At 43.9% G+C, this 16726-nt stretch overlaps 2 protein-coding genes across 4 annotated transcripts in view; one reads left to right on the forward strand and one right to left on the reverse strand.

Moving 5' to 3' along the window:
* Nucleotides 1-8146: 8146 nt before the first annotated feature.
* Nucleotides 8147-9831, forward strand: sp5l (Sp5 transcription factor-like; the record flags this gene model as incomplete). Its single annotated transcript, XM_080014902.1, has 2 exons — nucleotides 8147-8227; nucleotides 8791-9831. Exons 1-2 carry the CDS (start codon nucleotides 8174-8176, stop codon nucleotides 9829-9831), a joined length of 1095 nt encoding a protein of 364 aa, XP_079871028.1. The 5' UTR covers nucleotides 8147-8173.
* A 1745-nt stretch (nucleotides 9832-11576) lies between these two features.
* arhgef25a (Rho guanine nucleotide exchange factor (GEF) 25a) overlaps nucleotides 11577-16726 on the reverse strand; it is a 47860-nt gene continuing 42710 nt past the window's right edge. For 2 of the 3 annotated variants that reach the window (XM_080014729.1, XM_080014731.1), the window contains 5 exons: nucleotides 16517-16708; nucleotides 16072-16252; nucleotides 15537-15766; nucleotides 15227-15361; nucleotides 11577-13880 (listed from right to left, as the gene is read on the reverse strand). In XM_080014729.1, coding sequence (XP_079870855.1) covers nucleotides 13749-13880; nucleotides 15227-15361; nucleotides 15537-15766; nucleotides 16072-16252; nucleotides 16517-16708 — 870 coding nt within the window. In that variant the 3' untranslated portion in view covers nucleotides 11577-13748. The remainder of the gene's footprint in view (nucleotides 13881-15226; nucleotides 15362-15536; nucleotides 15767-16071; nucleotides 16253-16516; nucleotides 16709-16726) is intronic. The other variant, XM_080014730.1, reaches the window with a different exon arrangement.

Genomic DNA, 16726 nt, shown 5'->3' on the forward strand with positions numbered 1-16726 from the left:
TTTTAGCATAAATCATAACCTGTCTCCTTGCTCTCAGCTGCTTTGAAATGCAACATCTGCTTTTGAGTCCCTGTTTTACAATTAGTTAAGCAACATCAATAGATTGACTCCATGTCATTTTTCTTGATAATGAACTGCTTTAACTGTGGCCCCATTTGATTTCTCGGGGCCCACGTTTCTAAGGCTGATCAATCTTTATGAGCCCGTGTTTGGATAGCGCCCCGGCTTCCCCCGGACGCCGGGACGGAGTTCTCAGCGTGGCTCCCGAGATCAGACATCCATATTAAATTGGGTTACGCTGCATGGTAACCCACTTAGGAAGTGTCATGGTTTTGGGGCATGTTACCAGACCATGTTGTTTACTCTTTCATCAGACTCTTCAGGTTTTCTGTTTGTTGGTTTGTTTTGCAAAGCTCAGCCTTCTGTTCAGCTGTGGGAAAAGTGCGGAATCAAAGTTGCGCAGAGCAGCCGCGCGTTGACACTGATAAGCTTGACGTGTCACTATCCATTTGCCTGAGTGACATTGAGGCTCAGGTTAGATCTCCGGAGGAAGGAATGCGCACAGAGCCCAGGTGCATACGCCGCGAGTTTAGCTGTGCCATTGAAAGTCTACTCCGCACAAGTTTGCCTGTGTGTTCGAGCAATTTTTTTTTTCATATATTCCGAGATCATAACTTAGATGTTCTACTTTCTTCTGGAGGTGGGCACCGAATGGTCAATAAACCTTAAGTTCAAACCCTCGGGAAAAAAAAAAAAAAAAAAAAAAAAAGAACCAGCATAACTCCCATAGAGAGGAGAGGAATCAGATTCATTAAGAATTCTTTTTGCAGGTTAAGAGGAGGGGTGGGGGTGACGGCGGGGGGGAGGGGGAGGAGGGGGTAACAATCCGAGAGATTTTATTTTCAAAAGCATGCATTTGATCAGTAGTCATCAATTAAAGTGACTGGGTTGCAAATTACGCCACACAGATTAGATGAAAGAGTCTTAAGTGTCATTTTCTGCCCTCCTCCTCGGCGCCGCGTTCGCCGCGCACACAAACAGCCGGGGCTGATCGCTGGCACGGCGCTGACAGGGTGACACTTCCCCTCACATTACAGACGCCGGGCTGACGGAGGGGCTTAACACGGAGCGGCGTCGCCGGAATACATTTACCAAAAAAAAAAATCCAGCGCCCTGGCTGTTCGGCACCTCTCTCTGAACATGTAGCCCTTATATCTCAGCTGCTGGGTTTTTTTGTTTTTTTTAGTTTTTTTCTGAATTACCGATTCCAAGATGTGGTTCCCGTGGCCACGTGAATCCTCCTTCCATTCCAGATGCTACAGAGATGAATTGTATTCATTACCCCCCGTCAGCATTGACAGGGTTAAAAAAAATCTGCCCGGCTCGACACCAGAGATGAGAGCGCATCGTCAATGGCCTGGTCTCACGCCGCGAGTGTCTTGTTAACTCGCGGTATATACCCATTCCATCCGAGGCCGGGCCTCCTCCGGGCGCGCCGGGGGCGAGCTCAGACGTTGATATCGACGTGACAGTTGCTCCCATCTCCCCCCCGGGCCAACGAAAAACAAAGCTCCGAGATCAAGTGGCGGGGGTCCATGTTTGCTACAATACCCACGTCGACTTGATGGCTGTGGGATGACGCCGTCGAGCTCTACGGCTAATGATTTACCTTTGTTCCTCCATGTATTAGTGTGTGTTTCCAGCCGCACCGTGATTGATAATCCCATTGTTTTTTCCTTTTGTTTTATGCCCTTGCATTTTTATTTTTTTATTTTTTATTATTCATACACCGTGGTGTTATACAGACAAGCCATTGTAGGGAATTAGTCTTTTTAGGGAATCTACACACCAAACCCTATGAATAAACAATTGATTTCCCCCACTAAATTAGTTGTCATCAATTTTTAAATGTTGTGTGGGGAAACAAATTAACATAGATGCGCCACGCGGAGGAAAGAATTAATAACGGATACTGCTTCTACTGATAAAGCATCAAAATCGCGGCGGCTGTTAAAAAACACATTTCTTGTTGTCGGTTTCGCGCTGTTATCTTGACTCCGCGGCTCGATTCCCGGAAGTGATAAAAGTGTGATTGTGGTCAAATTGTGATTATGCTTATATATATATATATATATATATATATATATATATATATATATATATATATATATATACATATATATTGTCCACTACATGTTAACTACAATTAACTAGAACTACGTCCTAAGATGGTGTATAAAAGTTGAACAATGCAGCTCATCCCAGATATAAGCAGTCTCGCTACTGGCTTTTTTTTTTTTTCCAAGCCAGTTTGTCACAACACTCTTTTTCAGATCAAACTCCATATTTAATGGACCCAAACCTTCAAAGCGTGTCACATCCACTCAGGATGATGAAATGATTAAGAAGCACCATGAAAGTGTCATTTGGGCAGATGGACTGTGTTTCTTCTCTCCCCCGAGTTCCCATGATACCTTCCTTTGATGGAACCTGAAACATATCGTCTGCTTAGACTTTCGGTCTGTGTCTTTGGGTTCTCATGTCTGTCACGGAGCGGGAAAAAAAAAAAAAAAGGCCCCGAAACGCGAATCTCTCTCCAGCGTTGGTTTTCTGGTTCGGGGGGGGGGGGGCCCAACGTTCCATATTTGTCGCGGATTAACGTCGATCGAAATGGGCGCAGTAGAATGGCTCTCCCGTCAAAAGCCGAGGGTTCAATCGATAGAGCCGCTGTAGTTCTTTTCGGCTAACATTGATAGAGGGGGCGAGGAAGGGAGCGTACAATTTCTTCAATCTAGCTTCTTTATATCTACTTCCACAACCCCAATCCCCCCACCCCCATCCCCACCCCCACCCCCCGCGCCTCCCCTAGATGTCTCGCTCTCTCCTTTCGTCTTTCGTCTTTGGGAGTATGGGTGCATGTCAAGCGATTGTTGAATTGAAATATTGATGTGGAGTATCAAAGCATGGCGTAGCACTCCTGTGTTTCCAGAACTAACCACGAAGCGCTTTGATCAGATACTCCTGTGATCTGACTTCTGAAGTTGTTAAGAGTGCTGGAAAACAAAATGCAAACAAACTTCAAGTGCTCTTGGTATTGATAAAAGTTTTCTTTGACAAGTGCGGATGCATGTTGTCTGTCTGTGTCGGCCCGACGGTGGAGATTTTGGGCTTTTCATACATGTTAATAGACCGGAGATAAGGGAATTACTTGACTTTTTTTTCCACACAGCGAGTGATGTAAATTGTAGTAGGGGCGGGAATTACCAGAGCGTCAAGTCCGATTTCCTCACTGTATCCCACTTGAGACAACACTTGGTAATCTTGAACTTATCAATGTTCTGCAAATACCTTTAATGTGATGAAAATATTGCAACCATATGGTGCAATCAATGTTGATGCCTTACTTTGTTTTCACTGCATTTCAACACAGTTAAATGTTCAAATAACGTGTATCCGGGCGATAAACAGCTAAAAGCCAAAACACAAGCATACACAATTGATTTGCATGGTGAAATTGTAATAACCATTGCATAAAAATGATAAAAACTACAACAGAAGAAAATCTTCAATTCGAGATGTACAAATATTTTTCAATTAGCATCTTTTCATGAGATGAAATCCTTCAACTGTCGATGACTAATATAGGAAATACAGATTATTTTCTTTTTTATATATACATATTTTTTTAATTAGTGGGAAATTGTCCAATCGTCTAATCCAAATGATCAGACCTTAAAAGTCACTGTACACAAGATGTCTCTTCGCATCTCAGTCGATGCAAGCGCGTTCAAAATATGCATGTTCGGTACGGGCTGCATTGTAGGCGTGGGCAGATCGATACCGTATCAATGAGTATCAATACTACCTATACTACATCTCGTTTTAATGAGAGATTCTAGCTTCAATAGGATAGATACCAAAAAAGGAACAGTTTCTCTCAATATATTTCCTCACAGGAGATCCTTTCCGCACACACGCTACGTGAACGCCCACGCGCAACACCGGAGCTGATGGGCCTGCTGTTCGCGAAGCCCCGCCCCGCTGCTGCACAGAGCCGAGCGGCTCGCTGTTCCCGAAGTTTATTAATATTACACGTGTCACGTGTCAAAATTGCACCAGATTCGACACTGCACGCCTGTTCAAAACATGCCTGTTCGGAACGGGCCTGCAGACGTAAGTTACTGTTTACTTGTTTATTCAAAATTTATTAATATTACATGTGTGGCGTGTCCAAATCGCACCACATTCGACACTGCAAGTCCATGGGTCCCCAGGCAATACACCTGGCAAGTGTGAAGTAGATCGGATGAATGGTTGTCGAGACAATCGAAGGACAGACAGACAGACAGACAAACAAACAGACAGACAGGCAGACAGACACAGAGATTAGGCAGATTCCTTCCTTTATAGTAAGATAAGATTATATTTAGATATTTAGGGTTTCCATTACAGGGAATAGTGTTAATACTGAGAGGTGACGTAAAACATTGCTATTCTTCTTTGATCTGCCTCCAGATCTGCCACGATGCTATTCCAAGACAAACTTTATCAAAATTTAACAAAACAGATTTAACAAAATAACTTTTTTTTTTTATCTTTGTATACATGCTCTCCTAGCCTGCCCCCCCCCCCCCCTTAATTAACATATGCATACAAACACACACACGCGCGCGAACACACACACACACACACACACACACACACACACACTCACACTACACCACTATTTGTTACCCCATTTAGGAGCCTCTTTCCTGTCCGCTAAATGAGGTAACAAATACTTGCACTGTAAGGTCCAGCTGTTGGCATTGGTTTTCATTCCAATGAAATGCGGTGTCATGGTAATTATGCCCCATCTTGTCCCGTCTTGTATTGGTGAATGGTTAAAAGAAATGTTCTACAACCAGCAGCAGGCTTTTACATGGTGCCTCTCTCATCCATTAGACCACATTTGTCACATGAGGGCCATTTAGTCAACACAGTGCTGTAAAATTGGCTTTTTGATATGGCCACACCAGTACAAAGACTGCTCTGCTCCATGGCTGCCCTTTCAGGGTGCAGATGGCCAAGACAGCTGGCACAATTTAGTGTTCTAAAGCTTTTAAACTGCCCCCCAGGCACGATAAAAAAAAAAAGAAAAAAAAGAAGCCTGAGTCGCCACCAGCATATTCTGCATTGTTTTGCAGAGCTTCAGGCTAAATATGTATCAGAAACTAGTCTTTGCTTCCTCCAAAAGGGAACTTACAGGCAAAATATTTTCGATTTTTTTTCTCCCCTTATGAATCGAGGTAAATTCAGGTTTGTTGATCCAGCAGATAAAGTAGAAATGTAAAAATGCAGAAGTGGTTGTTTTCATACGAGGAAACAGCTCTCTTTGTGTGAGCACCGAGTATCTGGATCACTGCGTTGCTCCTGGAAGCTGCAGTTTTTCCGACGGCCACCCATTCAGCACCGTATGAAACGTCGGTGGGTTTTTTTTTGCGAGGGACGATTGCCGGCAATCTCAACAGCTGTTTAATAAACAGAGGGACCTCTTTTGCTGGAAATGAGTTTTCCCTTGAAAACGGGTGGAAGCCGTATCCAGGTCTATTTAAATGAGGTAACATGGGGAAGGTAAGAACCACCACATGAGTATTGTTTTCACAGTTCAAAGTGAGGAGAGAGTACTTTGCACTTCAAAGCCCCTCATCTGGGAGGCAGTACAGTGGGGGTGGTGGGGGTGGGTGGGTGGGTGGGGTGGGGTGGGATGGGTGGGTGGTGGGGGGCGAGGGGACAGGAAATAAGAATCGGGGTAATTAACAACTTCTGCTCCGTAATAAACCGCAAGGAGAGAGATGCAACAACACACCTCTGCCTGGAAAACACACTCAGTATTTGGACACGCTCCTGCACGCGTCCCTTTACTGCTTCTCTTTTTTCTTTCATCCTAAATGTTTTCTTTAATCTGATATTAGCTCTTATTTTCCTTAAAAGAGTTACGTCATATTTATTTTACAGTAGAGATTTTAACAAATGTTAAATTTGCGTCTCAAAAACATGAGAGGGTGATTTATCAGATCAGTTATCCATGCAGATATTTGAGCTACTAAAACATATAATTTTATATTGCACTTTTGGAAATGCATTAGAATACACACTTAATAACATTACATATGTAATGTAATTTTCTATCATCACAAATATCTTTCTCCTTTACAATTTTGAAAAATTGATTATTCCAGCTTTTAAATTTAGTAAAATGTCAGAAGTAAACACTTAATTTGACTGAATTTTAATTACTAAATTAACATTATTTTAATCTGTCCTAATTTAACCCCTTCATATATTAATGTACTTTCAATCATTATGAAATTACATTAATTGTGGGTAAGTTGAAATGCTTTTGTGCAAATTATCATTTCCTCCTATATCCACAACCAACCAATATTATTTTACGCAAATATTCACTCAAAATAAAAGCCCAATTAGAATTCAAGAATAATAATTTCATTTTTTATTTGCATGTGTAATGTTTAAAGTTGGGCCATTTGTCACTATCGATGACCTCTCCTTCAGAGAAAAGTTTATTTAAGAATCCCATAAGCAGCCGTCAGAAAGGGCAGAGGAGTAATGTGAGGGACAGGGAATTACCATGAGAAATGGGTTCCCAGCCTGGATTTAAGATCTTAACATTGTAATGGTGAACAGACTTACAGAATGAGATTAAGCCCCAATCTGCATTTAATGGAGCAGATCTGAAGCGGCCTCTACTTGAACCCAGCAATGTGAGAATGTCACACAGGGCGGCCTATTTGACATGTCACCTACCGGGGAGAGCTGACTGGCTTTGATTGAGTTTTTATCAATTAGCTTTCTGAAGTGAAAACACTTCTTTCACTGTGTCGCATTCCCACAAAGACAGGGGTTTAGGAGAGAAGAAGCGGCCATTTAATCCTGTCCTCCGAGCACCGCTTTCTGAAAGCGTGAAACCAGGGTTAGAGTGTAATTAAATACTGTAATACAAATTTTGCTTTTAGGTTGTTGTTTTTTTCATCTGCTTATACCAGGAAATAGGCGTGTGTTTCTCTAGAATGCACTTGGAGCAATGAAGTCATAAATGTATTAACAAAAACATAGTGTACTCATGAATTGTAAATTGTAATATAGCTAATTTTGACCCATTTTAAAAATGCATATTGCAGATTCAGCTAAGTCGTGTATTTCTATTAAAAATAACATGTTCCTGTTTCTATACATTTAATTAATATCTACAACCGAATATCTCTACACTAGTGCCTTGAAGTCAGTATCTCTCTTTTAATTCTCACAACGGAGATGAATATTGCGTTATGTAAATACCCTCAGAGTGAGAACTAATTGACTATGCAGGTTATATTAATGTTAGATTTTCAACTGGCTAAGCACATTGTTCTGGTTCACGTCTCAGTAATAAATGCAGGTGTTTTTTTTGTTTTGTTTTGTTTTAAATAGCAGCTCTCCGAAATACCCCTCGAACGACGCGAGGCAGCACCACAGCCGGTTTCCTTCTGTGGAGACTGGGGAGATAGCACATGACTGCGGATGTTCAGCAAAGTGCAAATTGAATTTCATGCTCCGAGGTGAGAGATCTACAGTAGACCTTTCATCGAGCCCCGGGTTCCTTCACAACAATCGTAGGAGGAGTCAGACCGCGGGGTCAGCGTTTGGTTGAGTTTGAGCGAAATTACGAGTAGCCCACCCCTTCACCTAACAGTCGAAGCACCCCCCCCCCCCCCCCCCCCGGCCTCCCCCTCCCCGCTTGCATATCCCCCCCCCCCCTCTGCGCCCCCCACCCCTCTCTATTGACTGCCTCTCCTGCATCATGAGAGACCCCGTCGAGAGGATCTTTTCTCTCTATAAAGAGAAGACGCAGCGCAGGCGTCTCTGAGATGGTCTCCAGGATTTACACCGCGCTCCCGCTCTCCGCTCCAACTCCAAAAACGCGCGGTCGGACAACCTGCACGGGGCGCACGCGCTCCGACGCTTTTGAACCGTGGGCCGAACACGAGGAATTACCCGTAGTCGTCCTGTAGTGAAGTCCTCCAGAGCGACGAGGTCTTCCCCTCGAATGTGAGCGTCTTGATCTCCCGGCGTCCGCCCCGTGTTTGTCGCGCAGATCGCGTTGCAGGTGTATGCAGAAGGAGCGCCAGGACAGATGGCTGCACTGACGATACAAAGGACCGACAACTTTTTGCATACGTTTTTGCAGGTTTGTGGTATATATTTTGAATATGCATTCAGTCGATGCAAATTGAGATACATTCATCCGATGTTTCAGAAAGGGCCGGAGCAAGCGCTACTTCGTGTGCGTAAAAGCGCAATAGAAGCGCAGCGCGCCATAGCTTGCGCGCCATGCTTGGATAAGCTTTCATATATTTTAAGTTGATGGATGACTTTGGCAAAGTGTTTGGTGAATACACTTATATGTTAATAATACAATTTTAGTTGCACATTTTTGAAAAATATAATTAAAAACTCAAAAGTGTAGTTAACACTGGGCGTCTCATCCAGTTAAACAAATGTTAGTCATAAAAATATTTATTGACGGATCTTTTTCCAAAAAAAATAATATTAACAATAATGCATATTATTGTATAATGATAATCCATTGATATAAATGACTCTGGTATGTTTTGTATACATTATTATTATTATTATTATTATTGTTATTATTATTATTATAGTTACTTATAGTTATAAAGATATTTTAAACTTTCCATGAGTTACCACGGTGACTGATTTAAAACGTGTATTTGTGTATCCCTTTCTCAGGACCGGACCCCAAGCTCCTCTCCAGAGGGAGCTCCTAATGCCCTGTCTTTCCTGGCCACGACCTGTAGCCAGGCCTGGCAGGTGGGAAGCACAATGGGCCCAGAGGGCTCTCAGTTCCCCTACGAGGGCACAGTCAGCTCCACATCTGGGATGTTTCAGCTCTGGAGCAATGATATGGCGCCCAGCTCAGCACTAGGTACACACCAGATGGCCTTCACTGTGCCCAAGGTCCAGTTCCCTGGACACATGCAGTCTGGCTTGGGTCACCACCATCACCATCATCACCACCACCACCATGAGCTGCCCCTGACCCCTCCAGCTGAACCCCCCTCGCCCTACTCTTTTGAACTCTCCCCTGTCAAAGTGCTCGCCTCCCAACCACAGAGTAACAGCCCATACTATCCCCAACACAACAGTGTGGGACAGAATTTCCCCAGTTTCCTTCAGAATTCCTCAGGAAGGCATCACCTGTCTGGAGGTCACGTGGAGGACGGACAGCAATGGTGGAGCCTGCCCCAAACCAACACCAATCCCTCCAACCACCCGTTCTCCCTCGGCCGGCAGCTCGTCCTTGGCCACCAGCCTCAGATAGCTGCGCTCCTTCAGGGAACCTCCAAGGGACTTCTGAGCTCCACGCGCCGCTGCCGACGCTGCAAATGCCCCAACTGCCAGGCCAACGGCGCTGGGCTGGAGTTTGGGAAGAAAAGACTGCACATATGCCACATCCCAGAGTGCGGCAAAGTCTACAAGAAGACCTCTCACCTCAAGGCCCACCTGCGGTGGCATGCTGGGGAGAGACCCTTCATCTGTAACTGGCTGTTCTGTGGTAAGAGTTTCACGCGCTCAGACGAGCTGCAGCGGCACCTTCGCACGCACACCGGGGAGAAGCGTTTCGGCTGCCAGCAGTGTGGCAAGAGGTTCATGAGAAGTGACCACCTTTCAAAACACGTCAAGACCCACCAGACAAGAAAGGGCCGCTCAGGCCACCCTTCACAGCACGGCCCCACGGACCCCTTGCTCACCAACATCAAGAGAGAATAAGATGCTGTAGTCCACCATGTAGAATGAAAAAAAATGAAAGAATTAAATGAAAGAAAAACAATGACCAAATTGTTTGGCTTAAATGCACTGCCTCAGGTTTAATCCGTGGTAGGCGTCATGCTTCAGCTTCATCTTCTGTCACCAAAAACTAACCTTTGACTTTAATGTTCATTTGCCTTTAAATTGTGTTAAAAATGGTTCAAATATTTCCGGGTGATTTTGCAGACGTTTATTTCGAAGCTTGGATAGAAGATATAAATTGTAAAATAAAAAAAAAAGTCAAAATAATTTCTTTTTCTGCCACTGTGTAAGTTGTTTGTAATGATTTGGAATATTTCCTGCCTTAGTCAAGATGGTCCACGTAAACCAAATTTTTGCCATTAATAAATAAATATAATTTATTTTTTTGAAAATTCTATCACCGTTTGAGACTATCATTTGCATCTTTCTGTAATCAGATTTGTCATCATATTTCACCATGTAAATATATCATTCATGTATTTGAGGTTGGCAAACACATTGGCAAAATTGCTGTTGTTTTACCTTGGTCTGTTGTTCATAATAACATAAACAAAGTTCATGCCTCAGTACTGCAAAAGGCTAGTGTATACAAATTAATCTTGTTGCTCTGTTTGAGGAAAAAAAATGGTTTCTTGTTTCTATTGGATTTATTGGATTTGTATTTTTGGAAAGAACTTAATTTGTCTGCTTCAACCGTGAGATTTTTAAACGTAAATGTGAGCCTCTTTGATAAACAGATTGTACTGAATATGTTAATCTGTGTATTTATCTGTGTAAAACGCCCATCAGTTGAGATCCGAGCAAGTATTTTAAATTCTAAGTTCTTTGTAAATTATTTGTAAATATATCATGGACAGCTTTATTGAAATTACAGCCGCATGTAAATTTTAATAAACATAATACCAACTGAAACTCATTCGCTGTTTCTGGCTTTTTTACATTGTCTTAAATGTCTAATTAAGGTGTGTTGAATATTTACAACCGACCGTTTCAATTTACATTTCTATTACTGTTTAAAATGATCTATTACCCGTTTTACTTCCACCTCATTAAGTGAACATTTCTTTCTTTCTTTGAACGGCCTGAAACTCTCAAAAAGCCTAACATCTAATTTCAGCGATGGCTTGAGATGGCATGAGAAGATAGAACTGTTGGTCATTGTGTTGCCGGCGTAAAGCTGAGCACCTTCCTGATGACGTGGTGTTCAAAGATTTTCACACATAAAAGTAAATACCCAAACCCATTGATAGGGGCCGTGTGTCTCGCCCTCTGCAATCAAGTTCACAGTCATGTGGCTTTTAATGAGTGTTTTCTTTCTCTCAATGGAGAGGATTGAGTCAACAGATGCAACAGAGGGCACTGGAGAGGAATTCCCTGTGAATGGGCCCCCTGTTGCCGGGACCCCCTCAGTGGTGACAGGAACTCCCTTTGATTTTGCACCCTTGTGAAAGTTAATACCCGTGCCCCCTTTCTCCCCGGCCTCCATATATCACAGCCGTGTTACGATCAGCCCCGCTTTACTGCCCCGAATGGGGCTTTATTCAGTCGGCCAGCCAAACAGATGTCTGCTCATCCAGGGGTTCTTTTGTCTTTGTCCTCAAGCCTGTTTGAACTTTCTCTTGGGGGATTGATGCAATGAAAATGAAGAAGGCAAAATGCCCTTCCTTTGTCAAAATAACAAAAGGGCATCTCTTCGGTCTATCGAAGCTCAGCATCTTCATCACCGGGGTTATGACACCAATGTGTGTTTTATTGTCTCATCAAAGAATCGAATAATGTCAAGATTAAGATTGTCAAGATTAACAGCGGTGTAAACTTTATCCAATGCCGCATCGCTAACTCGATGGCTAAGGCTTATTAAAAAAAAAAAAAAAAAAGAATATAGAAAATTCTGCATTTACTTTTAAAAAGACACTTATTTATTTGATATGATACAACAGATTCTACAAAGTCAAAGATGGCATCAACCAACCATTCCCTTGGTCTTTCTTCAGTTTGGTTCCTTCGGTTCGCTGTAGTGGTTTGCCTTTGTGTAACATGCAAAATACCTGAACAGCTCTCCCCTTGAATGCATGTCAGCATGTAAAAATATGTCAGATGATTTCACTAACGCTAAGATGTCGCTTTTTCTATTTGTCATTCTTGTGAGAGAAACTGTCAAACACATTTTGCTTCAAGAGGGCATTGCCATGTGAAATGGTTGTGAAGCAGAGCCTCGATGGGAGCCTTGTGGGGACCTCCACTGGCCACAACGGAGAACTGACAATGACAGCAAAACCTTTGTATTCTATCTGCGTTTACCTCACCAAGTCAGCCATTGAAAACAGTTAAACAGATGGGTGCCATTGGTGCATAATCAATTGTATAATTAGTGGCAATCTGCACAATGGAATAAGGGTATTTATATTTTGGATAGGGAACTTCGGTTGTTTTTGGCACTGTAGTCTGAGGGGGATGCAGATGAAGTGTCTTTCTTTTACATAATAATTTATCCTTCATATTAACCAACTGTAACATTTAATTTATCTGTCTTCTGTCTCTTATTCTCTGTCCGTCCATCTCTTATCCTTCATGCCTCGTCTGTTAAGTAGAAACGCAAGCCTGGCCTTGTGCCAAGTGCAGCGCTGGAGGCCTACAGCGTATATGGAATAATGTCAGAGAATATTGAAAGTTCCCACACAGCCTTGCCATAAAAAATTAAAAAAATAAAAAAAAAACAACGTTGGACATGAATAAAGAAAAGTTGCACTTCACTTAAGTTTGAAGTGACACATTTCTCTTCAGGGAGCTCTGGCAGAACCTCTCGACACGTGAGGAAAGCTCTGTCAGAAGCAGAGTCGTGTCAGTCAGTGATCGCCTCAGATGATGTAAGCACACTTCAGGTCCTGTCGTCCTGACCGCAGTTGTTGGCCCCTGACCTTCTACTTGTTGGAGCTTCCTATGGAGTAGAAATATTCAAATGTGGTGTCATACCCTTATAGAGGCCGTGCAGGTGCTTCCTCACTGCTTTTTTTTTTTTGTACGGATCAAATGTGAGCCAATCTCAGCGAAACAGAATAACAGAGCGCAGGGGCCCCCAACGCACAGGGGCCCCCGACGCGCCGGCAGCGAGGAAAGTCCTTCACTCCAAACGTGAATGAGTCCGGCCCTTCAGGCATGTCCTGATCAAGTGTCGTGCCTCCCCGACTCGCGGCGACGTTGACGGACGACACGGTTGACAGCAGAGGAATGACATTAGAAACATTTTGAAAATTGCTGTTTTTTTTCCTCGCAAGGGGGTGTCAGAAAAATCCAGCAGTGTGAGGGCGCAAAATAAGTGAGAAATGTTCCTTTTTTTTTTTTTTAAGATCAGAGAGCTTCAACAGCAAACTCTGAGTGTATGCAAGAGCCACTACACACATCACTCACACACACGCACACACACACACACACACACACACACACACACACACACACACACACACGCACGCACGAACAATCAGCCACACAAAGCTCCAGTGACCGCCCCAGTGAGGAATGGAATATTATTTTCTTCTCTGACCAAATTCCCATTGCCCTTTACAAGACAAGTTATACAATTTCTCAAAAATAGTAAAAAGAAGAAATCGCCAACATGAGCAACGCCCAGAGTGTGTTTTCAGTCTCATCCCGACATTGAGCGAGGTGCTGTTCACACATGCACTTGCAGCGGACTCACATTGAACGGCTCTTTGAAAACAAGAGCAAAGTCCATTTATAGTTGCAGCTAATTATTAATTCATATAATACTTCATTTTCCTCTGGAGAACATCATCAAGTCAAGTACGGGTCCAGCCTAGAAATAACAGCATCAGCAGACAACAGGCCAGTCCCTCTTAGTGCCTGTATAGCCGCGGCCCAGCAGGCGGGGTCAGAGTTCATAGGTCATCCTCATCCAGCTGGGTCAGGTTGCTGGATCTGCGTCCAGATAAAGGACCGTGGCCACAAGCTGGTCCATGGCCACCAGGCTCCGAAGGCAGAACCCTCCTGCAGCCCTCTCCTGCTCTCTGCTGGAGACACGCAGAAACACTGGTTATACGCACCAAGGCTGCGTCACTCCATTACCAGGAAGTGGAAAACAAAGCCATGGTTTAAATCAGTCTAACAAAGAACAACAGACGCTTTTTTGACTATGCAGTTCGGCGTCATGGTCATCATTTAGCCTAAAACAGCAAACAAGTCACCCCCTCATCGGCATTAAGCTAAATTCACATAAATTCTACACTAGTCAAGCATTTCGATATCTACAATATCTGTTTCTTTGATTGCTTTTTTGTTGCCTTTCCTGTCTTTTTATAAATTATGGCAATTTCGCCCAAAAAATGTTTTCCGGTACACAGGGGCAGCCGGTATAAATGACAGACAGATAAGCTTAAAATAAAACACCCCTGTAGAACACACCTGCTCTCTCAATTCATGTAAAAAATGATCCAGAAACAGATTATTTTGAATTTTGGTGACCAGAGACTTGTGTATATCTTATATGTGAATCTATATAAATCTCCAGACATGCCAATGATGTGTTAACTTGGCCTCAGTCGTCCCAGCCCCACTACCCAGGGAACAATTATCCACCTTTGATAGGCATCTCTCCCCGACTTCCCTGTTGAGCCCAGTCTCTTTCCTGTTTGTTATGTCCCCAGACCTATCCGCCCTGGGTAAATACGCAGGAACTGTTGGTCTGTCAGCGTGGCTTGACTAGAGACAAGTGCTTCATGATGAAAGGGCGGGGGTGGGGAGGATAGTTAATGGAATCCCAAAGCCAAATAACAGGATACTGCCATTGTTGACTAACCAGATGGGGAAAGTTTCAAAGAAAGGACGGAGCGTCCTGGAATTTGGAATTGGACATTTAATGACTTGTGTTGGAATTCCCCTATTTTCCATGTTAACTGTAATATCATGTCTGTCTTTGTCAACCAAAGGTGTTTCCATTCTGCTCAGAAAAACATCCACGAGTATTTTTTTATTTTTTTATTCCATGTTCATCCAATAGGGGGAAGAGTAGCTCTTCTTTTGACTCCCAGCCCTCTTTTTGTGAGGTCAATTGTTGCCAAGTCTTTCATTTCATTCACCTATAATTACCATTAATGAGCACATTAGAATTGTTGTGAGGATTCCTACAGTGGCCTATTATTTTCCTTGGAGGTTATGCTCTCTGGCCTGTTTTGCCATCATTATTATTGCTTTTTTGATAATAGGGAGGAATTCTAACTGCAGCATAATGTTCTGGCAACATGATTACATTTCAGTCAGACTTTAAATCAACGTTAGAGAGACATTTATTCACGTTATAGCATTACATTTATGTTCATGTGTGTGGCTTTTTTTATGCGTATGTGTGCGCCATCCCTACCTGTGCACTATGTGCAGCGGGTGCACACAGCCCGTTTGAGACAGCTTGACAGTTTGACTGATCAGCAAAGGCCAGTTGGATATGTGATGGAGAAATGGTCTGGGGGTCAGCGGGGCAGGCCTGGAGCACCGCAGGCTGCAGGAATAAACAACAGCTTGTTCACTCATTCATACTTAACAAGCATTAAAAATGTGGGAGGCACCAGTTAATTCCTATTAGTGAAATTGTTCGGTTTTAACAAGAAGAGCTCCGAGATCAGTGAGAGAGGCCATCTCCCGGGTGTTTTGCTGAATTTAAACGTGTGTTTTACCTCCTGCGGTGAGTGTGTGTCGCTGGGCCCCTGGCCCTGGCCCTGGCAGGGCAGGAAGATGGCCGGCAGGGAGCTGTTGTGAGAGTGCAGGCTGGGCAGCTTGTTCCGGTCGATGGAAGCCGAGGAGTGGGGTCTCAGGGCGGTGGCGGCAGAAAGGGGGGGTCTTATACAGCGACCCAGGCTGTTGGATTTGCTCTCCCGTCGCTGGTACTCAATAGGGGACTGTAAGGCTGAGAGACGCGGGTTGAAATAATTAACTTACATTTGATTCACAATTTGCATTTCAAAATGCGTCCACACTGACTTGAAATTGATTTGTTTCTTCTTTCTTTCTCGTAGTTGCCTCAATGTTCCACTGAAAGACTAAGACTATGCATCTTGCATTTGTACTTGATAAACTCGACTGTTGTGCACTGTGGATGTCTATAAATATCTGTCTGTCTGTCTGTCTGTCTGTCATTCATAGCAATGCTTTCATATGCTGAGTTCAGAGGTCTGATATAGCTTTTACGCCGGCTCCGCCTTTCAGACTCACCATTGAGGAAGTTGCGCTGCGTCTCCAGTATCTGGCCCATGTCACTGACCCAGGCCTGGCAGATCTCCGGCGAGGAGGACTGCAGCTGGAAACGGACCACGCTCCCGTCAGGGTTGCGTGACGTCAGCACGAAGCGCGCGGCGTCTCCGTCAGCGCTGGGCTCCACCCCCAAGCAGCTCACCTGGAACGAATCACATCTGACTAGCATCTGCGGAGATGACATCCTGCTGCGCCGCTCATTAAATACTTCGACAACACACGCAAACCTTCAAACACCCCTCTCCCGGCCCTGGAACCAGCTAATGTAACCTGTTCTGATTTCGGGTAGAACTGTGATGGTTCAAATCTGCTACGTGACTTCTTATCTGTTGTCACTACGAATTTGGCGTCCTTCATTTCTATCTACCGTGCATTGTGCGGTTAACGGTTTGCTGCGGAGCCTCACCTTAATGCTGTTCTTGAAGGTGTAGCCCGGGAGGGAGAAGCCTTTCTTCCGGTCAATGGGCTCGCTGAAGATGACCAGCTGCTCAAACAGGAAGACCCGCCTCTCCTTGGCCCGGGACAGGAAGCTGCAGTCCTGCTCCGTGACCGTAAAGGTGTTCTGCTGGAGCAGCTTACCCTGAGCTGTAATCTTCCCCTGGGGCGGAGCGGTGGA

This window comes from Zeus faber, assembly GCF_960531495.2.
Source record: "Zeus faber genome assembly, chromosome: 15".
NCBI classification, from domain to species: domain Eukaryota; kingdom Metazoa; phylum Chordata; class Actinopteri; order Zeiformes; family Zeidae; genus Zeus; species Zeus faber.